At 41.3% G+C, this 26,976-nt stretch overlaps 2 protein-coding genes across 6 annotated transcripts in view; both read right to left on the minus strand.

The window, feature by feature from the left end:
* Positions 1 to 3,963: 3,963 nt before the first annotated feature.
* Positions 3,964 to 11,063, minus strand: c1qtnf5 (C1q and TNF related 5). Of its 3 annotated transcripts, XM_067507967.1 has the most exons (5): positions 10,819 to 11,063; positions 9,780 to 9,922; positions 9,413 to 9,452; positions 5,932 to 6,176; positions 3,964 to 5,851 (listed from the first exon to the last, which is right to left on the minus strand). In XM_067507967.1, the coding sequence occupies exons 4-5, from the start codon at positions 6,161 to 6,163 to the stop codon at positions 5,331 to 5,333; spliced, it is 753 nt and encodes a 250-aa protein (XP_067364068.1). In that variant the 5' UTR covers positions 6,164 to 6,176; positions 9,413 to 9,452; positions 9,780 to 9,922; positions 10,819 to 11,063; the 3' UTR covers positions 3,964 to 5,330. The 3 variants fall into 3 exon arrangements, with proteins under 3 accessions (XP_067364068.1, XP_067364067.1, XP_067364069.1); XM_067507966.1 differs by lacking the exon at positions 9,413 to 9,452 and having other exon boundaries at positions 10,819 to 11,052; XM_067507968.1 differs by lacking the exons at positions 9,780 to 9,922; positions 10,819 to 11,063 and adding an exon at positions 9,566 to 9,744.
* A 1,897-nt stretch (positions 11,064 to 12,960) lies between these two features.
* Positions 12,961 to 26,976, minus strand: part of kmt2a (lysine (K)-specific methyltransferase 2A) — a 45,851-nt gene continuing 31,835 nt past the window's right edge. For all 3 annotated transcript variants that reach the window (XM_067507963.1, XM_067507964.1, XM_067507962.1), the window contains exons 19-34: positions 26,778 to 26,915; positions 26,524 to 26,682; positions 26,267 to 26,378; positions 26,102 to 26,180; positions 25,821 to 25,981; positions 25,573 to 25,719; positions 22,817 to 25,472; positions 20,091 to 22,718; positions 19,561 to 19,629; positions 19,262 to 19,482; positions 18,980 to 19,054; positions 18,679 to 18,853; positions 18,447 to 18,554; positions 18,189 to 18,269; positions 17,812 to 17,941; positions 12,961 to 17,696 (exon numbers count right to left, since the gene is read on the minus strand). In XM_067507963.1, coding sequence (XP_067364064.1) covers positions 17,421 to 17,696; positions 17,812 to 17,941; positions 18,189 to 18,269; positions 18,447 to 18,554; positions 18,679 to 18,853; positions 18,980 to 19,054; positions 19,262 to 19,482; positions 19,561 to 19,629; positions 20,091 to 22,718; positions 22,817 to 25,472; positions 25,573 to 25,719; positions 25,821 to 25,981; positions 26,102 to 26,180; positions 26,267 to 26,378; positions 26,524 to 26,682; positions 26,778 to 26,915 — 7,215 coding nt within the window. In that variant the 3' untranslated portion in view covers positions 12,961 to 17,420. The remainder of the gene's footprint in view (positions 17,697 to 17,811; positions 17,942 to 18,188; positions 18,270 to 18,446; positions 18,555 to 18,678; positions 18,854 to 18,979; positions 19,055 to 19,261; positions 19,483 to 19,560; positions 19,630 to 20,090; positions 22,719 to 22,816; positions 25,473 to 25,572; positions 25,720 to 25,820; positions 25,982 to 26,101; positions 26,181 to 26,266; positions 26,379 to 26,523; positions 26,683 to 26,777; positions 26,916 to 26,976) is intronic.

The following is a 26,976-nucleotide window of genomic DNA, read 5'->3' on the forward strand; positions in this document are numbered from 1 at the left end:
AGGTTCATTGTGTTAAAAAACATTCAGTGTAACACATTTGGAGCATGAAAGGTGGTGTTGGTGATGCAACTGTGGGGGTAAAGGAGATTAAAGGGGTTGGGAGTAATTGGTTTATGGAGTTCACGTGTACAAGGATACAAAAAGCATTTTATGCACCATAAATGGACCAGGTCCAGAGAACACCTGGCAACTGCACACAACAAAGCTGTCAAAATGCTGATGGAAACTTGAGTAAAATACCTTTTTTAATTTATTTTATGAAATTAAATGATATGAAATTTAACAAGAATTGAAACTCATCCAAAACTTATTCTGTTCAATTTCAATCAAAAGACTCCACTGAAATCAAAAACATCATATGCTTTTTACTTGTCCCTTTAGGGGTCGACACACCAGAATGCATGTTGGGTTAGCATGAGTTTTTATGCCGGATGCCCTTCCTGCCACAACCCTCCCATTTATTTTCTAAATCTGGTCTCAGGACCAGCACCAAGTTGGCCTTTGGTGGCTGGGCAGGGCCACACCTGGTGGAGTGGGATTCAAACTCACGGCCTTCTGCATCCCAAACTAATGCTCTACCACTGAACCCCCAGGACCCCGTAAATGAAAAGGACTGAACTGCAATCATGTGCTCATATTAAAACTGGTCCAAACATACTGTACTTGAGCTTTCATGACTGGTATTTACATTTACATTTAGTCAATTAGCAGATGCTTTTCTCCGACTTACACGTGAGGTGCAGCAAGAACCAAAGTCAAGGAGAAAACATCAAAGCAAAGTCCTATCAGAAAAGTGTTAACATTTCACGAGATGCAAGTGTGAGAATTTATATATTTAAGTGCACAGGAAGATGCGGAAGAGTTTTCCACAATTCATCAGAGCTTTGTGGTTTACATATTCAGAGGCTTTGTTCCTGTTCCCAATGTTCTCTCTAAAAATATTGCTAGTTCCACACTAGACATGTGCTGAGATCCAAGAATGCACTCAGTGACATCAGTCTGCAATACACACCAATCAGCCACAACATTAATACCACCTGGTGCTTTGACATGTTTTGGTGGACAGGGCTCACAATGCGACAAACTGAAGGCTGAGAGTGCCCATGCTGACCCCTGTCCACCTGGGTGTGTTTGTATTTTACATATGATCCATACATATACTGAGCCTGAGGTCATCCCAGCTTAAATGGGAGACATGCAATCTTCCCTATTGTTATGATCGGATTGGGTCTTGACCTGCAAGCTCGGCTGCTGTCATGTTTATGTGTTAGTTGTAATTGAGGACGGTGCTAACAGAGGAGAGGAAGTTTAATGTCAGGGGACGAGCAGGAGGGAGTAAACTGAGGAAAGCTTTATACTCAGGGGGTTCGACCTCTTGTTTTTGGCCCCAGCAGTCCTGGTCGTGAGCAGTGTGGGAAAATGTCAAACTCTACTGCACTTTTTCCTGCTTTGCTCACGCTCTGTTTTATCTGTTTATGATCACTGTCTCCATCAACAACTGACTCTTTATTTTCTCTGTCTTCTCCACTTTATGTGCTTTTATCTTTGAGTCTTAATGAGTGGGAAAAACCTGAATTCTTTAAACCATCACAACAGTGAGTTTCCTCAAGTATGAATCTCTACCAGCTACTAATAAGCACTACTCTGCAGTTGACTCAGGCCTCTGACCTCCTCGTGGGGGACTCAGAAATAGTAAGAGCATGTCCCCATTAAGGCAAACTGTGGGAGGGTTTTAGTGCAAAGCCTGACATGATATGCAATAGCCATCAATCGTGATGCAAAACACGTCCAGCAGTTCAACAGGGTCCAAAAATTTATATGAACAAGCAAAAATCGGGAAATCAACAAACTGCAAGAGAAGACAAAGGGCAAGTTGTAAACTGTCACTGAATTAAAATGAAAAATAAATGTTTGATATTTATGTTTCTGTATTGGCCTCAGCTTCCAAGTAACCCTGACTCTACTGTATTTAAGATGCTGGTACTTATTTCATGAAAACCATAATCATGATAACTCTAAATAAATGCAGTGTTTGGTTGAGTTCAGGGACTCTGGTCAATAAAAAAAGATATTGTAGCCTTCTGCCTGTCACCATTTCCAAGTTGAATTTCTGTCTTTCTTCTTTTTTGTTAAGTGCAATTAAGAATCTCTTTGAAACACAGTTAATGATCTTAAGTCTTAGTCCAAACATAAGCAAAAACCTTAGTTTTGGTAGATTAGAAGACTAGTACATTGTGTGATTAGTTATATATAAAAAATTTTATTCCATTTTTATTCCATTTATGTCTCAATAAAAGGAACAAATGCATAAGAATACATATATTTCCCTCTTTGCAAGGAAAAGTCATTATTAAGCCATAGTTGTCTGGGTTATGACTGATTGATTAATACTGGAGCTATGTGAGCAGCTTTTGAACTAATAAAATCCCAATGTACTTTACATTCATGTCTGAATTCTAACATCAAGCTACTATTGCTGGATACTGTTGATAGAGATGGTTGAAATCCTGCAAAGATAATTTGAACTGATGATACTTGACTCTCACTTCTGCAAATGTTTCAGCTGCAGAACACTGATACAACACTGCCCCCCACTGTTTCATCAAGCAATACTCAACCATCTGTAAAACAGAGCCATTGAGGTGGTACACATACATACAATTAATGGTCAAGTAAAGTCCGAGTACTTAAAATAAAACTCCACTAGAAGTCGAAGTACCTCTTTAAATTTTTTACCCAAGTTGAAGTACTTAGTGCATGGTACATCACGTAACTTATGGAGTGTAATTATATTTTTTTTAAATGTAAAAAAATAATTCTTGAAGCATTAAGCGCAACACTTGACTAAATGTACTTAATTACTATTACTTATTTGACACACCTCAGGATAGTCGAGTAGATGTATGAATGCCTTTAATAATCCGAGACATTATGGTTTTGTGTTTGCATCATGTATTTGTTTACATATAGGGGGAGACAGTGACTTCTCTAGACCACATGTCATGTGTCCTTGGGCAAGACACTGAACCCCCAGCAGTCAACCCCCATACCTAGCCGTGCAGGTCCCAAACCTGGTGGAAACTGGGTAGGGTTGACTGAGGAAGGGCATCCAGCAGAAAAACTGTGCCAAATCAACAAATGATCCGCTGTGACGACCCTGAACTCAAAGGATAAGCCCAAAGGACAAAAAATAATTTGTTTACATGGATCCATGATTCAGATAAAGCCTTGACATATCATAACTGGGATGAAGTTTTTGATTGAAATCCCTCTCAGTATGACAATCGTTAACGACCACTAGTAGCCAGTTAGTTTAGCATAAAGACTGGAAACACTGGGCACAGCTGCCTCTGTCCTTAGGAATCAAACTTTGCCTCCCACTGGTTCTCTGCTGGTGGCCTGGCAACCTCAAGAGCAGCAACAAAATTGTAGAAATGCCTAATTAGCTAACACAAACATCTGACTATCATGAATGACAATAAAATGTACAAAAGCTATAATCTAACTAAACAATTTAATACAACCTGGCATTTTTGGTGGCAGTCAAATATCTCTCTCTGTTTTGTTTTTTTATGTTAATTATTTTTTATTATATTATATTTGTATCACACTGTTGTCCGCTTTGCTTCACCCAAACAGACCTCCACCCACCTCTGGATTTCAACCAATGATGTCATTGTGTGTTTGGCCATCGGCTTCGAGGAGTCAGAGAATTATTTTACAAGCTGTGGACTAATGGAAATAACTCATTGATGCCAGGGGAGGATGAATAACTCCCTGCTACCCTACAGGGGAAATTTATGAGGATATATTTAGAGCTTTATTATGTGTAGGAGTATAAGAGGGTGAAGGGAAAATAATGTTTCCTCATGTGTGAGCTAGTGTATCTGACAGTCACATGAAGCCTGTCTTCAGTTCTGGTCAGTGTTTACCCTCCAAAATAAACAATTGGTAGAGACTCAGCGCAGTAAACTTGCTTTTTATGTCTTAATCTATCATCAGAGACAGGAAGAAAGAGACAACTTGCAGTACATCAAGCAGCTCACAGTGTTGAAATGCAGCTTGTGAGTCTGTCGAGATACTAGCAGCATTTGGTGAACTCGTTAGGCAGAGGTAAACAGTGTATCCAGTGGAAAAGGAATATTTTCCAGCCCCTTGTCACCATGGTATTTAATTTGGTAGTGCTCTGCTATTGCCTTTGGGAATAAAAACCAGAGTAATGGGTGTTGGGTTTTATCAATAAAAGTGTCACGGAAAGTTAGTCAATCATGATACATTCTACTTCTGCTCTACTGCATTTCAGAGGCAAATGGTAAACTTTTTACTGCAATACTATTATTCTGACGACTGTAGTAGCTAGTTAGAAAACTTTTACATAAGCTTATAATAATCTTAAAAGGTACAAAGCATTGTCGGAGGTTAAACCAGTAATTCCCAATATTTTTGGCTTGTGATCCTTCACAACAAAGCAATGTGTGGTTGCAACTTCTTGACATGTTTGACTTTCCCTATAAACATCTCAGATGGTTTCATTTAAACAATGATTAGAGGGCCAATCAGGTAAAATTATATACGCAAAAACCAACAACAAAAACAATTGAATTAAATTTTGCTTTGTTTTTTGTTTTTTTTTTTACTTCAAAAATTACCTACAAACCTCTTAGATGTCACTTGTGACCCTTTGGAGGAGCCTGACTCCTAAACTGGGCACCACTTTAAAAACACCTATGTGTGCATTAAGTATTTAAAACAATAAAATGCTTCTTAACCACATTAATGCCTCACTATTAACACTGTGATCTGTTTATGAAAAATACAACGTGTACAGATACGTTTTCTGCAGAATGAGTACCTTTAGTACATTTATATTTTGCTGATGTCTTAGTGCAACACCAGGAGAAGCTTATCTCTTTAAATTTGTCCCTTCCTAGTAACATGATTAGGGTTTATTGGACCCAAAGAATATCAGCCATTTGTATTTTGTGTTAAACTACAAATATTTATTCGTGTTTTGTGGTTGCTGCACAGAAATAACTGTGGAAAAGTGCCGTTATAGTATAAAAGCTTTTTGAATTTGTGGCCTGGGGTTGGCTGAAAGCAAGAATAAACTGTCACACTAGTTTAATGTCTGTGACTGAAGAACAGACATTGAATCAAAACTACTGCTCTATGTACCTCACACTTTGCCAGTAGAGTATGCGGTATGTTTTTTCTCATTATTCAAATAAGCTGTACCATGTCACAGCCGATTCACTTGGCTTTGTCCAGAACTTCTCAACTATAATAGGCAACAAAAAAGGTTGTGACTTTGTTTTGTTCATAAGCACAGGTCATGCAAACACAGCAGAGTTTTTCCAGTCTGAGTACACCAGGAAGCCAGTGAAGGTGCTGTCTGTCTTGGTGCTGGAGTAAAAACCATTGTACTCTGACAGAGCCATCTGGACCCACACCTGGTCACCAGGGATGAGGTGGAGCAGGGACCCACCTGACAGAGATGCTGGTTTGGGCCAGTTTCCATAAAACTGAAAATATGATGCCACCACGTGCCCGTTCTTCATCAGGTCAAACTGCAGACTGGCACGGTAAACTGTGGCGTGGACGGCAAAGTAGTAGACGCCAGGGACTTTGCAGGTGAAGCGTCCAGTCTCTGTGTTGTAGTCGCCTTGCTCATTCAGCAATATCTTGTCGAAGCCGACTGCATTGCCCACAGTGAGGGGCAAAGTGCGGCTCTCAGATAGTTTAACGCTGAAGGCTGATTTTGGTGCCACAGCGCACTCTCCAGGCTGGCCCCTCTCCCCTTTTTCTCCTGGGTGACCCGTGTCTCCAATCAGACCTCGCATCCCTGTCTCACCTAGAAGAAAGGAGAAGGCCAGACATTAACATCCAGCACTGACACTTGTCACAAACACATAAGTAAATAAAATAAAGTACCTGTGTCTCCCCTGTCCCCCTTCTGTCCCTTCTCTCCCGGAGCGGCATCCCTACCATCCCTCCCATCTCTTCCTGGCTGACCAGGGCTGCCATGAGCTCCAGGAGTGCCCGGGGTACCAGGGTGACCAGTACACAGACTTGGAGGGATCTTGTTGTCTTCTAACTGGTTGGAAATATGGACTTGTAGGATGAGGAGGGAGTGCAATAGCGGCAGCAGCCTGAGTGAGGTCATTGCAGTGTCACGGCTGAAAGAGAAGTAAGAAAAACATAAAGATCTCAGACAAAGGAACATATGAGTGGAAAAAATTAAGTCTGTGAAGGAGAAGCAACAGACAATGGAATACCCGTGATCAGATCAAACCAAGGTTCCCCACAAATGCAACTCTAAACACCAGTTTAGATCAAACATCATCAGATTACAGAAGCAGGGAGACCACATATACATTTACAATTGCAGCACAGTATGTAAACACACAAGAGAGACTGTTGAACAACCGTCCAACTTTAATTTAAAACAACAGTACAACAGAACTTGTCTAACATACTGTGAAACAGGATAAAATGTTACACTTACAGCAAATCAATCAATTCAAATTAAGGACTTTTGTCTTTCAAGAACACCCGAACACTGACTAGCCTTTCAGCTAATGTTTAAAAACTGAAATAACCATATCAGACTTAATGAAATGGCTGAACTGTGAAGAGTAAAATCCAGTAGATTCAAATAACAGTCCTAATTTTTACCTAAACAACATACACATGGAGGACTTGCTTTTATGAACACAGGTGCAGTTTTTGGTGCCAATGAGTGAATCATCCTCCTCAAATAACCTTCTGAGAGACTTGATACTAAGAACAGTATGCTCTGTTTCAGGAAAGGTACGTGGAAGTAGATAATAGGAAAAAGGACCAGAAATGAAAGAAGGTTATACAACCTTTATAACCATCATCCACGTTGATCATGTCAATGTTTACTTGATGTAAATGCTCAACAAAAGTAAAAAAAAGTCAAGTTAACGTAAGTAAGTAAGTAAGTAAATGCGTATTTCTAAAACAATGTTTAAATATCCAGCTACTGTATTTAAATTCTCTTGAATTTGAAGGTCATCAGGAGGAAATAAGAAAATTCCCCTGGCTACTGATGAAGCACACACTTAAAATATCCATCTCTTTCCCAAGCAGATGTTTCCTGTAAAAACATTTGCTTAAAGGGTTGATGATTGCTAAATACCAGACAGCCTACTCAGAAACTAATCACAGTCACACCTAAAAGTTAAAAGTTTACCCTCAAATTCTCTTTCTCTCTTCTGTCTCCTGTCTCTGTGTGTGTGTGAACCTTACATCTCAGACAACTCTGCACGGCCAGTTGGACAGTTGGAGCATTACCAAAATGCTTAATGGAACGTGGTTATGTTTGTATTACTTTGTATGTTGCTTACAGTCTGGCTCTTTTTTTTTTTTTTTGGTCCTTTCCTCCAGGGTTTTTGGTAAAGAGACACCAGCTTGTCTCCAGCATCTCCCTGTTGGGAAGACTGTCTGAGAGCAGGACAAGACTCACAAGATCATTAACTGAAATGATGAAGTGAACAGGAAGACATACTGCCGGGTCATGGTACTGAGAGCTTAGGGACTCCAACATCACGTAATAAAAACTTTGCATTTGGGGTAAAAGGTGAGGGCTTTGTCATCTGTTGTCTAATTGAGAGCTTACATGTGCAACAGCTGCAATGGGAAAGAGACGCACAGAGGGATGGGGGGTGGGGGGCTGCAAACAGAAACAAAATACTGAGAGAAAAAGAGGGGGAGAGGGAGAAAACTGCTTGTCAGCATTCCCGGCAGAAAAGTGGAGCAGACAAATCTTGAAGAGTCTGAACAGATGTCTGCTACCACTACTTACTAGGCATCAGACAATTAGAAACATCAGCAAAAAAGTAGTCACTGTTGCTAAAGTACTAACTACAGTTTTATTGTATAACTACAGATCATACTGTTAGAACAACTTCTTGACTTTCTCATTTAGGGACATGCTATGCAAAAAACATTTCAAGGAAATGCTGTCGGCTCATTTTGAAAAATGCTTTCAGAACCATTTCTTTCTGAAGTTAACTATTCAGCAGAGATCAATAGACAGGAGTTTTCATTGAAATTTGAGTTTTCAGTTTAAATCAAACTGCAGCTCAGTGATTTAGAATTAACTTTATCACCTGAGTTAGATTTTAAAACTCAGATTTCTCTGTAAGACAATAATCCGTGAGGCCCACTGGCCATTTGGAAAGGTTTGTCAGATTGCTTTAAGACCAATTGCATGGCATTTTACACACACACACACCCACACACCCACACAGCCTGTTATTGTAGCCTGTTACAGACTGTTAGAGGCAGCCTATTCAACTCTGTACAGCTCCACTATGTTTTAGAGGGGGGTGTTGTGCTTTCTACTCCAGAGAGCTCATATTTAATGTACTGCAATAAAAGCAACTACCAAACATAATATTGAAATGAAAATTAGCTCCACATCAAAAAGCAGCAACATTAAAATGCTGCATAACCTTGCCAGGGGCTATTCTGCTGAAAACAAAGTATTTTTACTTTTGCTAAACATTTTGCTCATAATAGTTTTGTACTTGATACTTGACATTTTGAAAACAGGACTTGTTACACAATATTAATATACAGTAATTTTGGTATTACTCCTCACTATTTAAATGTCCTAATTAATTCATTAATTAAATCAAAATGCTGCCAGGAGTTTACTGACTGGAATTAACAACTATCATCTTTCTCCTTCATTAACTTCTCTCTACTGACCCACTGAATCTAGAATAGAATTTAAACCCTTCTTCTTTACATACAAAGCTGTTAACGGTCAAAGTAACTTATTATTACGATAGACCATTTCACTTTAAGAGTGCAGGTCGAGTCAGAGTTGTGTGTTTCCAATTTGTGGTTACTTGCCATAATAACCTGCCCAGTGTTTTGTTGTTGGTCCTTGTTGCTCCTCTTCTCTTTTCCCTCTCCACTCACCCTAACCGGTTAAGGCTGATGGCTGCCCCCCTATGCCTTGTTCTACTGGAGGTTTCACCCGTTTAAAAGAGTTTTTTTCTCATCACCATTGCCTTAGTATTTGCTTAAATAGGGGATTTGTTGGGTTTTCTCTATAAACCTATAAGTAACCTATAAGCTATAAGACCTAACCTATAAGACTCTGTAAGTCTTGACTTTATTATGTAAAGAGATGATTCATGTTGTTGAATTAGTGGAGTAGTAGAATTACACTCTGCACAGCCCTTTAGGTATTAGTCATATAAACTTACAATAAAGAAGAAGCTGCAAAAATTGAAACAGAAATAATTGGCCTTCTCTCGTATTAGTTAGTAAGACTCTCAAAAATCTTCACAAGCAAATATGCCAGACTGTTCATTGAGGGTGACAGAAGACAGCACCACATCAAGGTGATTTAGAAAGAATAAACGTTACTTACTGTAGTGTTTATGGTGGCAGCAGGTCAGAGATATTCCCTCCTAAAGGTTTTGAGAAAGGTTCATTCTTCTAACCAATGAGAGCTCAGTTATTTCTGCTTGACTGGTAACTTTTGAAACACTCTTATTTAATGTAGTTGCATAGTGAATAATACCTGTAGGGGTGCAGACATAGCAGAAGGTAGCAGAGCAGGGTGGGGGGCAGCACAGAGTGGACTGAACTGGTACAACTATTTAGCTTCAAAAAAGTTTCATGTTGTAGCCTGAAGAAAAGATTTCACTGTCTGTTTTCAAAACTAAAGCAAACACACCTCAGCCCTGAACCCTGACATGTGCTGTCTGATAATAAAATACTGACGAGCAGCTTACCAGAAGATGTAGTGAAGTCTTGGAGTTCGGCCGCTGCTTATGTCTCTGAGTGTTGTGGAGAATCCACTAAAAGCTCTTCCTTCCAACCAGAGAATGTGGCTGGGAAAAAACTGAAAGGAGCTGGTAATGAAATCCAATTAGAGCTTCGGGAGGGTGGGAGAGAAGGAACAGCGGGTGGAGTAGAGAGAGCAGGGAGGATACAGAGGGAAATATTTGATGTTAGTCCAGCACAAATAAAAAAGAAATATGACAAAAACAAAAAGTGTGACTAAATCGGTATGAAAGAAGGGATTTAGGAGATAATAAAAGTTAGGGGGAGGATAATAAATGGAGGAATGTTTGGCAAATTGCATAATAGTGTTTGGGGAAACTCTCCAAGACACAACCACGGAGAGTTCAGAAGGTTGTGGTCAGCTGCAGCTGAACACGAACTATCCTTTTGTGGTGCAAAAGAAACACCTCTGCTGAAAATGAAAGGTGAAGTGAGGCTAATGCAGACGTCAGCTGACATGAAGGTAATCACATTCACATTTTCTTCTTTTTAATCAGTGAGTTTCATTATCTGCCTCCATAATGAAGCAATTTGCTCCGTACTGATAGTATCTTCCTATTAATATCTGAGTCCTCCACTCAGGCGAGACTCTCTCTTACAGTAATCCCCATTTCTCTGTAATCCTTCAGCATTAAGTTGATAAAGAAAGAGTTCTCAATATGGTTTTTGGCAAGGAAGCTAAACTTAATCTGGGTACATTTTGCAGCTCTTTAGAGTTTGGGCCAAGTAAAACAAATTTTTACTGTTATCATGCAGCAGTGACCTGGGGCCAAACTAGAGAGGGGATTGGAGTGAGACCACGGTCTACTGAGTTAGAGAAAACAGAAAATCGGCAGTGTTTAGTATAATAGCAAATTAGGTTCAGCTTTAGACTAGTTTTTGAGAATTGCCTTGTTTTACCAGTGCAGCTAAAACACAGGGATGTTTGTTCCTTTTATTTTAAAATAAATTGATGAATAAAAGTATTTTACTCTTTTTAGGTCATACCATTGGAGGCGACTGTAGCTCAATTGGTAAGGCAGTCATCCACAGACCACAGAGTCAGAGGTTCAATCCCCAGTCCCATCTACATGTTGAAGTGTCTCTGGGCAAGACACTGAACCCCCAATAGCCCTTTCCCATCCCTAGCTGCACAGTGCTGGTCCAAGACTGGTAAAAATTGGCGAGGGTTGTGTCAGGAAGGGCATCCGGCAAAAATACTGTGCCAAACCAACATGTGGACAATAATCAGCTGTGCTGAACCTAAAAAAAAACAAAACAAAAGGTCATATTGTATTTTATGCTAGCGGCTTTCAAACTGAAATGTCTCAAAAACTATTAATAGAAACCAGAAAATTATTTTACAGACCTCCATATTTTACTCTGTATTGTTATCTATGTTATCTGCAATGACTTGTGTTACAATTTTTTCTTCTAGAGCCTTCAGTGGGTCACATTTCAAATTAGTTCAGTGCTTTGCAATTTGTGGTCACGCACATTAGAACATTTGGGTTAGGGTTGGCTTACATGCTAAACTAGGAAGATTCACATAATAAATCTTATACATGCAAGAAAACAGTACCATATTGGCATGCTGTTAGCACTTAGCTCAAAGCACCACCATGCCTAAATACTACCTCACAGATCTGCTAATAGAATACATTCTGTTCAGAATAAACAGTGTTCAACCAGCTTATTATTGTTCTTATATGACTCATATATATACATATGTATGTCTGATGTAACACTTTGAGACTAGAGATGTAGGAAACCTGTTTGTAAACCCTGGTACTTCAGGGTATGTTGTCTGGTTGAATGAAAAGTGTTGATATTGTTGATGTTTTTAGATTAAAATGTCATTTCACTAGACTGATTAGCCTGCCATATGTTTATGTTTGGGGTATGCACATCCGTTCTGGCAGCCTTGGAATTCAAACTGGGTTATAAGTCAAGAAAAAATAAATTCAGCACCATGTCATGATGTAGAACAACCAACATTAGCTGAACTTTGAATGTGTCTAATCATGTAGAACGTGTTCATTACATGTTGGACAGGGTGTACTCTTTTAGGGTTTTAATGAGCACATTGCTGTCTGATAAATTTGTGAAAAAGCGTAAGCAAAGCTATAAAAGTGAAAACGTCTGCTATCACCCACCGACAATTATCAAGCCACCATTATCATAGTTTAACTACTACATGCTAAATCAATAATCAGTAATTGAAAATTAATTCAATGTTGTTATAGTCACATACTAAGGCAATTAATATTAAACAATAGATTGTGAAAGCAAGCACACAGCCTTTCCTTTTTAAGCGAAGGCTTTTATTGTGACATGTGCAGTGGCTGATAAAGAGTGAAACTGCTTTGACTATACACATGTGTCTGCTTAGTGTTGAAACACACTAAAACACTGGTTTTATGGGAATGTAATGACTAGGGAGGATGGAAGTCAGCAGCTCTTTGAAACAAGAGCAGACTTCTTTTGAATCTGAGTCATCAGGCTGTACTGAGGAGTGTTTCCAGCAGGCTCCTGTGGAGGCAGTGAGCTGTAACTGAAGAGAGATGCAGCAGAGTTAAGACATGTTTTTAATTAGCAGCACCAGAATCAGCTAATTCTACACTGAGTTCCTGTAGAAACCCATGCTGTTGCTTGGAGTTAATTTGAATCACTTGGAAAATGTACAGTTTAATGGATGGTGGTATGGTTGGAGCAGGCTGCTCATTTGGTTATTTGGTATAATTTGGTTGGTTGGAGGAGGCAGTTTCAGGTTAGGTTTGAACTAACAAACAGAAGATCTGAAAGGAGTGTCTTTAACTCTCAAAGCTGGGACTACAATTGTGCTTCTTGAAGAAAACAAATATTGGAGGAGCCGCAGGCCAAATTTACTATGATTATTACTTACATACAGGATCCGACTTAATAGCAACTAAGAAATCAATCTCATATCAAGAATCATGCAGTTGCTGTTCTTGAGATTCTGATCACACAATACAGAATCACAGGTCCAGTTTTCTGGGATTGTAGATATTTAAGTTTCCATTTCTTACAAGTTGGCTTTAGAGCAAACTGCCATTTACTGATAAACATCATGTGAAATAAAAAAAGCCTCATAACTCTCACAGTAAACCAGTCGAGAGAAAAAACAGATTAAAGGAGACACGTTTATTATTTAAACTATTACTTAAATAAAAAAAGTGCATAGAAAATAAACATGATTAGAAACTTTTGTTTTTACATTTATGTACAACTTTGTTTCCTAATTATACATTCAACCAAGTAGTTTGTGTTTTTTTTTTTACTGTGGTAGTTTTCCTTCATTTTGTTGATGTGTGTTGAAAGAACACTGTCAAAACAGGAGAAAATATGACTGTTCTCATTAATACCATTATTACAGAGAGCAGGAGGAATATTGATAAGACAAAGGTATAATCAAGGCATAAGAAAACAAGCCTGTTATTGATCCACAATCTCTATTAGCGTGACCTATGTCCGCTCCCTCTGTGACATCGCATCCAATTATAGGTTGACAACTTCTATACACAAGAAACAATTAGAAACTTACAAATACATGTTAAGTACTCATCCAACTGCTCCCAAACTTTGCCTTGTACAATAAGAATTCAGGGTGGATGTTGCACAAAATAAATAAATTAAACGTTTTCAACATCAGCATTATGACTTTCTATAAAAACAGTACATGATAAGTACAACCAAAGCTTCGGAGGAGAGATTGGTAATAAGGGAGACATAAGAGGTTTCCAAAAACAAAACAAAACAAACAAACAAACAAAAACCAAGACACAAACACGCACACACACAAAAAAAACATTTTGGTGTGATCTTAAAAAGTCTCAATCAGTCTCCACAAACCAAACTCTTAATTTATACCACATCAAGTAGGCCATCTAAAAAAGTCCCTGTTAAAACTTACAAATTAAAAACAATCACTACAACAACCAGGAAAAAACAAACAACAAATTAAAAAAAACAAAATTTAAAAAACAAAACAAAACAAAGGGCTGACCTCAAGAAGTTCACAACCACATTAATACAGTTACATTTCTCATCACATAAAAATCACTCCTTCCCAGAAAGAAAAGAGAAATAAGAACTGCAATGCTCCTTACTGGTTGAAGGAACACTCACAGGCACAGCAAAATTGGTACTGGATATCAATATACAAAAGAAAGATGCACGTTAGTTTCATCTGATAGTACTGTAACACAAAACCATTATAGAGTACATCGAAACATTGCTATTAACCATTATAAATCTGCTGTTTTGCTACTGTAACTAAGTTTGTCTGTCCATTCCATATATTGTATAGATACTAAAGTACAAGAAATTACTATGCATGTTTCCGTAATATTGTTATGTATTTATACTATAATTACAGATAATGACAGAGAAGGGCCACTGGTGTGGCATGGTAGAACAAAGTCCAAAGAAACAACAGAGACCATTTTCTTATTGTATATATGCTGTTTCAAAGAGTGAAGTAAATGACTTATTGTTGACTGAACCTTCTGATCCTGAAAATGCAGAAGTGGATCTGGAGAATTGAGTCATAGACAGAGCCCTTGGCATCAGTAATTGTGTTATCACTGATGCTAGCGTGAACTGTTGGAGCTAATCCAGTAAAAACCTGTTGTCCTACATACAGAAATGCCACTGCTGTTCACACATCAGTATTATTCGGTGTTGAAATTAAACTGCCGTTGCCCAGTTTGAGGTTGTGTCTACAAATGTTCTTTATCTACCGGGATATTGAAACATAACTGAAAACAAATGTAGCTGACAAAATATCAACATCATCACATCAATTCTGGTGATGGAGAGGAGGAATATACATTCATTGCTGACCTTAGCAGCAGAACCAAGCGAGCCCAGTGCAGGTGCAGCTGTACGACCACGAGGCTGGCCTGTCAGTCAAGATGGAGGGGCCTCATGACCCGACAAGAGCTGGATCTTGGGCCCTCAATGGAAAAGCGCAGCCAAGGTTTGCTCACACTGCACCTTCAGGAAGGAAAGGGCTGCTGGTGTGGTCCCTGCCTTCACTATGTTGCAGAAAAAGAGTCAAGTGCACTTTGCTAGAGCCTCAAACACCACTTTCAGGAGTCATCAAGACCAATTGTAGGTTGACTAAACTCAGAGCCTAATGCACAAACTCACAGTCTATGGGCTTGTGGTTTTAGCAATGGAGTTATATTGTCTGTCTGGAGAAAGAGCGGAGTTTTCTTATTTCTATTCAGTGCCTTTGTCACAGCTAAAGTGCAAAACACGTGTGGGACAACAAGGGGCAGTGCGGGAGTAACTGATGACAGCTTTTAGGTGCTAATAAAGTCAACATAAATGGCGCACAACAAATTATCCAAAATGGACAATAGCCAAGTAACCTCAAGTGCATCGTCAGTCTCAACAGTCTGATAAAAAAAATGGCTGAAGGTGTGAAGGCTCATAAGAGGCATGCTCATCAACAGCGAAGGCAAACCACAAGGAGACTGAATCGAAGAACAAAAGACTATGTTCAAATGGCGGTGAGCAGGGATGAATGGCTCAACGGAGATATGAGAAAAATGTTGGTGGCATTGAAATAAAGGCACCTCTTTGTTTTAGACTGCAGAGGGAAACACCCTTTCATTCCACTGGATTCTACTCAAGTGAATGGTTTAAATTTTGCAAAAAGGCTGTAAGCCTGTCGACCCACGGCTGATCAGTGATGAAAGAAAGAAATATTTTGGTAAAACTGCCTTGATAGATGCCTGTAAGTGGACTTGATTCTCAGTGTGATGTGGTGTGTAGACAATAAGGCTAAACTCTCTCAAGTGCATAATAATAGATCACATGACTGCCATGCTGCCAGCTAGAAACTGGAACAATGAAAAACGTCAGCTCTGACCAAACGGTCCAGGATAGATAAAGAGCTACTGGTGGACTGAACTAAAAGGGGACCAAGCCACAGACCAGCATCAGTCTTTGGATTTAAAGAAAACATTCAGGCTACAAATAAAAAATAATATTATGACAAAAACAACTTTAAAAAGCGGATTACAAAACTTTGAGACCAAGCATTAGTGTTTGTAAACCTCTATTTCCTAAAAAATGCAATAAAATAAATAAGCTTTTTTAAAAAAATATAAATACATTATTAAGTGCTATCCACTAGTGAGTGCTTTTTAAGTCATTTTGTAGAAAAATATACATTATTTACATTTGTTTTTTTAAAAAGCAAGCATGATATCCCTGTCCCTAATAAATGACAGTTAACAGAGAAGACTTAATACAAATAAAAAACGTTATCCATAGTAATGGTTATCACAACAGGCTATAAAGAAAACAAGCTGTGTGAAAACTTAATACAAGGGCGAGATGTTTGGTTCTCTTTGCTGCTCTAATTTGGAACGTGACTCAAAAAGTCAGAGCTTATATAATCACCAAATACAAGTCTGAGAACAACAGCATGCACAATCTTGCAACATGTATGCAACTTTATGTAAGATCCACAGCTGTTTCTGGATTACAGCTCCAAAAAATTAATTATAAATATGTCTACTAAAGCACATCAGTAGGGTTCTCCAGTCCCTTGGCTTTCAGTCCACCAGAATCTCTAGCTGCCTCATTGTCTTAGGCCAGAGGCTAAATCCCATCAACAATTGAACATAGCTACCAAGCTATAAGACAAAATCAATTTGTGTACAATGGATGGTATCAACCTAGATATCATCCTTTACATGAACAATCAAAAATAACCCTTTTTTTTATTAACAATTCTACATTTCTATCCCCTTGTCTCTTTTTTTAAATGTCTCTTCCTTTCTGTGGCCACTGCTCCCCCAGTGTTTCCATCTGTACAGCTCTCATCAGGCTGCTACACACAAACAGCTCCTATTTACAGTGTTGAATGTACACACCTACAGGCTTTTCAAAAAGCCAGGTTAGGGGAAGGTTTCAATAAATCACAATGGCTCTGAAGGCATCAGGGCACATTCAGACAGGGTGCATCAACAACTGACACAGAGATTAAAAAAGAAATATATTTTTTTCATCAGGTAAAATTAACGTTCCTAGTCCCTTCAACAAATTGCACTTTGGTGTAAAATGGAACCAAGATCTTTACATTTTTTCCCTCTATTTTTCATATCTCAGACTTAGTGGACCATAACATGTTTCTAAAAGATTAAGGAGGATGGGCCAATGTAAAAAAATATGAAGGGATTACTTTATCATCCAAATGTAAGTAAAAGTTAATATTGCAATGCTCTGAAGGCTTAAACCGTTTCGTAACTCACCTGTTAAGGTGAAAATTCCCATGCCAAATGTAAAGAAGACAAAAAGAGGCACAAAATGTTGGAATTTCTACAAATGGCCTCTCCTCAAAAATGGCCTTTCCTGCATAATCAGTACAACTCACAGCCACTGTCTTTTACTGTGTTCTGATAACAGCAGCAACAGAAACACAGAGAGCTTGTTTCCTGTTTGGCAGCTCTTACGTGGAAAAGAAATTGGCATAACGCCATGACAAACTGCTAGCTGGGGTGTCCTCAGAACGTTGTGGCACTGCTGCTCAACAGATCGGCAGTTCTTTTTAGATTGTTCAGATACAAGAATCAGTTGAGGAACTTGCGACACTTCTTTGCACCACAGTTGCAGGGCAGCTTGTTGCTGGCATCCTCAATAGGGAACTTGTAGTCATAGGTGAGCTCCTCTCCACAGCAGATGCGCCGAGAGGCAAGAATGACGATGTGCTTCTGGCCGTCCACAGTGATGACCCGAGAGTAGCAGTTAGGCTCGCAAGAGTGGTTGATGAAGCGGGCAGCATTGCCATGCAACGTGGCATCTACCACCTCATAGTCATCAATGCGAAACATGTAACAGCCAATCCCCTTTGAGGAGACAAGACACAGGGGTTATAAGTTTGATGCTTTCAATAGTTTTTAGGTCCAGTTAATGAAAAGAACAAATAAACAGTAAACTCCCTGTTCATTCACAAGAGCTCACCTTTCCATCATAATATTTCTCCCGTTTGTCAGTGAGCACAGACCGAATAACATTTCCAGAGTATTCAATGACCATCTCCCCTGCTTCAATGGTTTTCTTGCAGAACAGACCTCTGCCATGAATAGGAGATCTGCACAGAGATATAGTGAGTTGCAGCAATGTCAAGAGTTTATACAGACGTACATATAATTTTTAAATCCTTTGTTTTGCCACTCTCTATTTTTGAATCTTCACATTTATCAGCACTTAATTAAAATGACTACTTGTAAATTAAAAATAAATAGGAAAAAAAGACACACAAAATTGACGAACATATTTGCTTTTGTTCAAACAGCTAATTGCATCAAAGTATATGATTATTGAACAATTGATATAACCTGTAGACTCCCACAGTTTCCTTGGAGGTGGCCTTGAGGTGCCTGAACCTTACAGCCAGTGGCAGCTCCATGGAGGCACGCCTGCAGCAACAGTATTGAAGACCAATTTTATTATGCAACTTTATTGTTTATGAAGTCATTTTAGAATTGTTTATACTCTGTCTGTCTTTGTGGCACTTCTTGTGAGGGATCAATGCAACAAAAAAGGATCTATCTACAGCAAAAATGAAAAAAGGACTAAGGTGTGCTGTAACAGACCTGGCAGTCCTCAGCTGCCCATCCTCATCATCGTCTTCATGCGGCCTATACTCAGGAGGTTGTCGGTGTTTTGAGGCCAAGAAATTAAACATATCAAACACAGACCTCCTGGAAGGTAGACAGGTGGAATAGACAAAAGTCAGAAACCCAAAGACAGAAGATTATTACTTCACAGACCTACAGAAATCATGATAACAGACAGGTATGATGGCCAGCTCAGTCCCTTCCTAACCTTAGGTGGACTTCTGCACGAGCTGAACCGTGGGGATTGATAGGAGGTTCATCTGTTTCTTCTGGTTTGTGGAAACGAAAACGATAGCTTCGACAATGTCTAGAGCCATACAGCTGTTCTAGAAGGAAGACCACTGCCTCGTGAACAACTCCCAGCATCTTCAGTCCATTCACACCTGGGAAGAAAGGAGACAAACCTCAATAAGAAATTATTATCTTTATTCAGAAGTTAAGACCAATAATGAAAATGAGAACAACATATTGATTTTTCTGTGTTTGTTTGATTTAGAATAATGCCTCACCTTCAAAAGAGACCTCTTTGAGTCGTGCATTGGAGCGAGCTTCCCTGACTTTGTCAGTCAGGGACTTCCAAGCTTCTGTAAAAGGATAGGCTATTAGGAGAGGACAGCCCAGTATTCATGCACAATATTTTATACACCGTTTGGTCAAACAATATAGTCAAGTCAAGTTCACGTTTTTCAAAAAAACTATTACTTTGTCAGACACTCGTGTACTGAATACATTATGTAAAGCAATACATACAGTTAAATGAACAGTTGCCATTTTAAGTTATGTTCTCTTACCTTCAATACTTTCACAGCGAATGTGGAAGCCGTCCTCACTGCAGATTTCAAAAATGATGCCTTTCTTGGGTTTGCTATCCAAGCCACTATCAATGCCGTCCTGGTTGCGTGGAGAGGTGACAGGCAGAGACTCTGCTCCTACAGCTACAGAGGGTTTGTCTTTTCCCATCACTTTCCCCAGTAAATTAGAACCTTCCTGTATCTTCTTCTTACCAAGCACACTAGAAAAACATAGAATGTGAATTAGAACTCTGTTATACAGTTGATTTAAAAACTAAGGACTCATTTTGATACTCTACCTCTTGTTGGTTGCCTTATCTGGTGGCTTGCCGGTGTCCATGGGTTCAGGGCAGCTCAGCTCTTTGGACCTGCATGCAAAAAAAGAAGGGAAAGATTCAAACTGGGAATATATTTTATGCACTTTTTTACCTTACTACAACTCGTTGTTAGTAGTTACAATACAAGACACTAGACTGTTGTTGCTTATCTTATGAACAATTTTTAACATAATGCAATCAAAACATTTTGGTTATTAAGAGATTTAGTAGGAGAGGTTAACTTTACCATGTTGTAGAACACTACACAGAAAACAACATTTAGTCTGTGACCAAGGACTAGGAAAAATCTTAATGAAAGTTGATAGTAAGAAAGTCATTAAAAAAATAAAACTTGTTAATTTTTTTAATGATCTAAATGTGTGTGAATGACGTCAGAGAGCATGCTTGATGAAGTTATTGCAAATTTCCTCTTAGTATTCTTAAACACAGGAATAAAAAGAGCAAACAATATTGAGACATCTCAAGGATCCTGTAAAACAGCGCTACCTCACCTTGGGTTTAATGGGAGTTGTCCTGCAGGGTTGCTGCGAAGCTCATCTGTCTGAGAAGCCTTGAGCTTCTTCACACTGGTTATGTCCAGACTCTGTCTGCTCCTCTTGATTTTCTGTTTGCCTTTTTCTGCTCCTGAAATTGTGACTGCTGCTGTCATTGCTGTGGTGGAGTTTAGCAGCCGTTGTTCTGATGATCTGGAAATAGGAGTTGTTCTGCTGCTTTGGCATTGTGCAGAGCTTTGTGTTTGTGTGAACACGCCAACAACACGTCCCTTACCTGGGCTTAGAGGTGTAGGTGGCCCAGGGGCTAAAGTAACAGTGGTGTTTGAACTGGAGTCCACAGTCTGGGCTCTGTTAAGAGGGTGAGATTGATGCTGTAAGTGGACATTACTGCCATCTGTCTCTACTTGCTGGGTGACAGCCATGCCTATAGTCTGTTGGGATGGTAGGACACAGATGCTGCTGGCTATAGATGTCTGCACAGGGGAGCTAAGCTGTGACATCAGAGGGGCTCCTCCTGCTGACTGAAGGACCATTGGCTGATCTGACAGGCCCAAGCCAGGTGGACCTGCCTTGAACAAAAGGTTGCTAATTGGCCCTGTGATCTCGGTAGAGCTGAGGACAGGGGTAGAGAGGGAGACTGATCCTGGTGCAAGAATACCAGTAGCACCACTAGGGGGCATAGACACAACATTCAATAAAGACTGACTGGGATTGAGACCAGAAACTGTGCACGGCAAAAGATGAGTAGTGGAATCATGACCCAGAATACTGGGCTGAGCAGGACCAGGGAAGTACATAACCCCACCGGATTTTTGCCTCTTAATAATATTCGGGACCTTGCGCTGAGAAGTCGGGATGCTGCTTAACTCTACCAAGTTACCTGGTTGGCCAGGGATATTAGCAGTGATCTGAGGGGAAGACAGGTTGATGAGGGTCATATTAGGAGGGCCCACTTCAGATGGCGCTAGAGTAGGCTGACTACGAGAACGAGACAACTTTTTGTTTCTTCTTGGCTGAAGACGAGAGATAGGCCTCTTTCTAACAGGGGCAGAGGCTAGTACAGCTGGGGAAGAAGTGAGAGAGGAGGGGCTGGACACTATGGCAACACTGTGCCCCAACTCGTGCGGTCGACCAGCCTCAGAGACCAGAATCTGGGACTGGTCATGGGGCTGAGAAGGCAACCCAATGAGAAGCCCCGAGGTGGTGCTGGGGATTCCTGTCTGGAAGCCTGTCTGTGCTGCTCCTGTAAAGGTATGGATCTGAGAGGGGTGAGGCATGCCTAGGACTTTGCCACCAGCAGGAAATATCGGCTGGGCTGGGGACAACCCTGTATTCAGCCCAGTCGTAAGCGTCATAGAGCTTAGCACTGCAGGAGAGCTAGTGTCCATCACTCCTGTGGCACCCATTTTTTGGGTGACACCATTAGGGACAGTTTGAAGGACATAGAGGGGCTGGAACTGCTGATTGACCACAATAAGCTTATCAGGGCCTGGTTTGATGACTGCTGGGCTGGACACCTGTGCCTGGGATGGGCCTGGTCCAGGAACTGGACTAGGACTCCCTGTAGTTGCAGCTGTTGCTGGGAGGTATTTCTGGCCCTGAAGGGGCAGAGAGGGAGAACCTGGCAACCCAGGGGTGCTGGAACTCCTGGGAACATCCTGGTTACCTAGGGGTTCAGCTACTTGACTGATAGCAGGGCTGGGAATAAACTGCTCAGGAGTCATGTGACCTTCTGTGACGTGTCCGTCCCTGTTTCCCAGTGTTGTAGCATCATGCTGATTCTCTGATGGTGAGACACCTGATCCCCTTCTCTTCTTGTCCCTACTCTTTTCCCCACCTATGGTGTCAGGGTCAGAGGTCAAGCCCAGCATGGTGCGGTCTGAGTTATCAGAGATGAGACTTCCAGCAGCGTGGTTCTGACTAGTGCTGACAGCAGGGCTACGTGTGGTCAGAACAGAGAGGTCAGAGGGCAACTCCAGTGGAAGATATGGCTCCTCTACAGATATGGAGCTATTCACACTACTCTCCACTACACTTCCACTCTCCGCACTGGGCAGTGGTTGAGGAAAGTCATTAAAGAGAATGTCTTTGCGCCGGTTGACATCCACTCCAACATAACTCTCATCCAGAAGCAGCTGTGAGGAAGAAGGCTCAGACTGCTGACCTAGTGCCTGCATTGACATGGAAGGTGTGTTCAAAACAAACTCCATGATGTCTGACGGTAAAATGTTTCCACAGTCATCACTGTTGTTGTTGTCAGAGTCTGATTTAAGCAGGTCTGTGCTAAGGGACAGCTGGGCCTCGAGAGGATCTTGACCCTGATTCTGCGGCTGCGTCTTGACCCCGCCGCCTCCCAGAGGAAGACAGTTTTCTTTCTGGTTTTTTCTGCTTTCTCGTGTGTTGCTGCTCACTGATCCGCCGCTGCTGTCAGCCTCTTTGCTTGTGTCAAGTGAGTCAGGTTTCTCAATGTGCCTTTCTCTGCCCCTTCTCTTAGGGGTGCTCTTATGTGGGGTGGAAGAGGAAGTGGCTGTAGTGGTTGTGGTGCTGGTGGTACAGATGCTGGTGTCGCTCTCTGAGCCATCATCAACGCCATCGAGCTGGCCAATACTCTGCCTCCCTAAGGTCCTGTTGAACAGCAAAGACAAAATGTAAAATTGTTATCAGAGACCACAGAAATAACCACAAAATGAAATGATATCGTCAATATAATTCTGTGTACTTACAAAGCACATAGCATGTCTTCTTCAGCCTTTCCTTGAGCCCTCTGTTGCTGCTGCTCCTCATCTTTTAGAAAGCGCTGGAGCTGGGAGCCCCGTCCAAGACACTGGTCTATTCCTTCTATAGACGGAAGGCCTTCACCTGGGTTAATTATTGTTCGAGTGAAGTTGTAATAGTAAGGATCTTTACCCCTATGTTTCAATCTGCTGTCTTCATCCTCTCCACTGTCTCCCGAAGAAGAGGAGGTGCTTATATCATCCGCTCCATCTACCTGCCCCTCCGCTGACTTCTTTCGGCCACCATGCCTCCTTTTAACCAAGGCCCCGGCACCATCTCCGCTGCTGTAGAAAGCGAGGTCCTCCTCACCATATGAGCGAACCCCATAGAAAGGAGTAAGGCCAAAAAACATGTTCGAGCGAGCACGGGCACTGCGTCTAGGGTAACGACGCTTGGCTGACCCTGACCCGTCACTGTCATCCTCGTGATGTTTATCATCCATACTTCTTTCATGGCCATCTTCTGGGCCATCGCCCTCATCCTCAGTGCCTTGAGATAGGAGGCCAAGGTGGTCTCTAAGCTCGCTGTTTGAGCGCTCCTTGTGGAGATCATCATCCTCTGTCTGAGTCTGGGTGTCAGATTCAGAGCTGTCACTACTGCTAGCAGATGGTGAGGAGAGAAGAGCGGAGCAGGCAGAGTGATGGGTCCCCTGGCCGGCAGGAGCAACAGTGGAGGTAGTGGTTGTTGGACAGGAGGAAGAAGAAATGCCACTAATGGTGCTGGTTCGATTAGGGTCAGTTTTTATATCAGTCTTTAGTGGTGTTACAATGAGGGGTTTAACAGACCGCTTTTTCTCTCTGGACGACAATGACAGCTGGTTAGTTGTTTGCTTGGTGTGAGACTGGGAAGAAGACTTTCCTCCTTTCTCTGGAGCTAAACCAGTCTGCTGCTTTTGTGTTAAGTTGTCCAGACTGGAGCTGTTCTTTCTCTCAGGACAGGAGTAGCTTTCTCTGCTCTTTGATGAGGACTTGTCTCCTCCCTGGTTCTCATGTTTGTCCCCTGGACCCTTCCCGTGTGCTTTGGTGCTGTTTCCAAGCACTGGAGCTTTGCTGTTGCTAGTGTTGTGAGAGCTGGGGTTTATAGCATGCATGTTGGAACTGCCAGAAGCTTTAGTGGTATTGTTGTGAAGGAGGATTTTGTTGCTGCTGTTGCTGTTTTGGAGAGTCTTCTCTCTTTCACGGTCTTTAGACATCTCTCTGCTTCCTGCCGTCTTAACTTTTGGGTGTTTGTCTTTGGCAGCCGAGGCTGCAGCTGAGGAGGCCAGGTGCATTGAGCCTCGCTTGACAGCATCGTCTTCTAATGATGTCCTTGAGGGCCACAGAGGCTTTACAGCTGCTGCTGTAGCTGATGAGTAATCATTTGATTTCCGTGCATTGGATTTCTGAAATGAAGGTTGTGGGGAGCTGGATTTCCCAACAATAGATTCCTTGTGGTGTGAAGCTGGCATTAAATTTCCAGTGCCACTACTACTCTCCTTCCCTGAGTTGGGCTTGTCTTTAGGCTGAATGATGTTTGAAGTGGGGGTGGACCGGGGTCGAGGCAACATACTAAGGCTTGCAGAAACATCCTGGTCTTTGCCTCCGTGTTTACCTTGCTTGCCTGTCTGCTTGGCGCTACCACCTAGCTGCTGACTTGTGAGAATAGCAGTGCCCACAGGAGGGGAGGACTGGCCTGAGCCTGCAGGTGCCAGTCTGGGGCTCTTACACTCAGCTCCAGCATGTTTGGATTGACTGCCAGGGTTAATATCTTTCCCTGAGCCAGAATCTTTGTTTCTCTCTGTGCTTCTATAACTGGAATCTCTGGGGGGAGGTCTACCCTTGTCAGAGTCCCTGCTAGATGGTCTGTCCTTTCCTGTCTCCCTGCTATACTGTCTATGCTTCTCGGAGTCCATGAGCCCCATATCTCTACTGTGTGACCTAGCTTTTTCTACGTCCCTATAACTGGCTTCTCTAGAGGATGATTTGCTCTTGTCTGTTTCTCTATTGCTCGTTTCTCTGCTTGCTTGTCTCCCCTTCTCAGAGTCTCTGTTTACTTGTCTCCCCTTTTCTGAGCCTCTCAAGGGATCTCTACTTAAAGGTCTTCCCCTATCAGATTCTTTCAGACCTGGGTCTCTACTAAGTGATCTCCTCTTTTCTGGCTCTCTGGCAGCTTGTTCACCCTTGTCAGAGTCTTTCTGCCCAAGATCTCTGCATGACCTATTCTTTTCACAGTCCTTAAAAGCTTGATCTCGACTTGATATTCTTTCCTTAACAGCATCTCTCAAACACTGGTCTTTAGATGGTTCCTGTCGGTTCCTGTCTGTGGAGAACAGCCTACCTCTTTCATCATCTCTGTGATGTGGGCTCTTTGCCAAGTCTTTGCTGAGGTGTTTGGACTTTTCTGGGTCTCTGGCAGGGGAAGGAATAAGGGGTGGGGGTGAGGAAAGCGGTCGAGACATAATTTGAGGAAATGCAGTAACACCTCTCTGTCTGTTTATCTGGTGAGGAGGAGGAGGAGAAAGAGAAGGGGAGCTGTGGCGACGTGAGTCAATATTCCGCATGCCCGGGTTTACTAGGGAGTCTCCTACCGTCACAATCTCATGGCTTTGGGGCTGAGAGGTATCTCCTACAAAATCAAATAAATGGAAATTGAAATCATTTTTAAAAACTATAAACACATTGTTTTAAAAAATCTTCAAAATAGGAAATTTAATGCATATTTTTACCTGGGGAGGGCATGGGCCTTGGGCCCAGTGGGCGCTGACAAGGAGGGTAACTGGGGTGTCGGTTCCTGGTGTAAACCCTGAGCTTGGGGGTGTTAGTAGGAGAAAGCGTGTCAGAGCGCCTTGGGGATTCAAATGGATCTGGAAAATCTAAACAGAAAACACAAAAGAAGTTGAACAAAACATATAGTACATGTATGATGCATACAGTAACTCATAACAATAAAGATGGACTACATAAATAATATTACCTGCTATGGGAGGTGGGCTGTGTGCTATTGTGCGATTCTCCTCTTTAGCCATCATGCTCTTCAGGTCGGACTCCTCAACTGGAGGGTGACAAACTAAAATTCTACAGGTATACACGCAGCGCTTTCGAGCATCTAAAGTGCTCCAGTACACCCTTGAACACCTAAAACCAGAGAATTGATTTGTTTAGAATAGTATTTAAAGAATAGTAATTGTGGTACTTAATAGCACTCAATAGCAAGACAAGAATATCAGCCTAAATAATGAGGTAAAACAAACTCACTGGTATCCTACAGGGAAGAGTTTCCGTTTGCAGTCTGAGAGTTCAGTCAGTATCCCCAAACAATCAATCGTCATGGAACCTGCAACGATGATGTTTAAGTATATGTAGATTTTATGAGTAAGTAAAATAAATAGACGGATGTTTATCCACCAACAATGCGCCTACCAATCATCATGTGGACATTTTCAGGCTCCAGCCCTGCCAGCCACTTCCTCCTGAGACTAATCCCATCCAGGTCCACCAGGATCCTGCGGGTCACCTCAAAACCAGACACGACCTAAAGAAATAAATACACCAACAGAAAATTACAAACATTAAGCTAAAGTTTAAGCCTGACACAAGATTTATTTTCTAAGTTTTAAAAGGTGGATCTAAAGCAATCTAAATGTATTAATGCCGTTTAGTAAATAGGATCTCCTAACCTCTCCCTTGATGAGGTCTCGATGCTTTGGACAATACACTTTCTTGTCCTCTAGGAAGACACAGTGACACTGGCGGGCGCACATGAAGTGGTAATTACTGGTGCAAGAAGTGAGGCAGCAGCCAACTGTGGCCCCTGGCTTTTGACACTTTTCGCAGCACTGATTAGAAAATAGAACAGGTTATAAATGTCTGTCCCATAAATACATGTTAAAATAAAATAGGGACTTGTCACAGACAAGCTATCCATACTTACTAGCTGTTTTCCCCTCAGAACAGCCATATGAACATTTTTCAGTGAGCCGTCATCATCCTCAAACACCTCGGCAGACCACAAGGCACAGTTTACATGGGTCCACTCATTCTGGCCAATGTACAACAGCCTGCCACCCTCCTAAAACAGACAGCAATGTTTAAATAACACAGACTCAGTCAGATGTGTGTTAAGCCCAATT

The sequence above is a fragment of the Channa argus genome, chromosome 6 (genome assembly GCF_033026475.1).
Source record: "Channa argus isolate prfri chromosome 6, Channa argus male v1.0, whole genome shotgun sequence".
Lineage (NCBI taxonomy): Eukaryota > Metazoa > Chordata > Actinopteri > Anabantiformes > Channidae > Channa > Channa argus.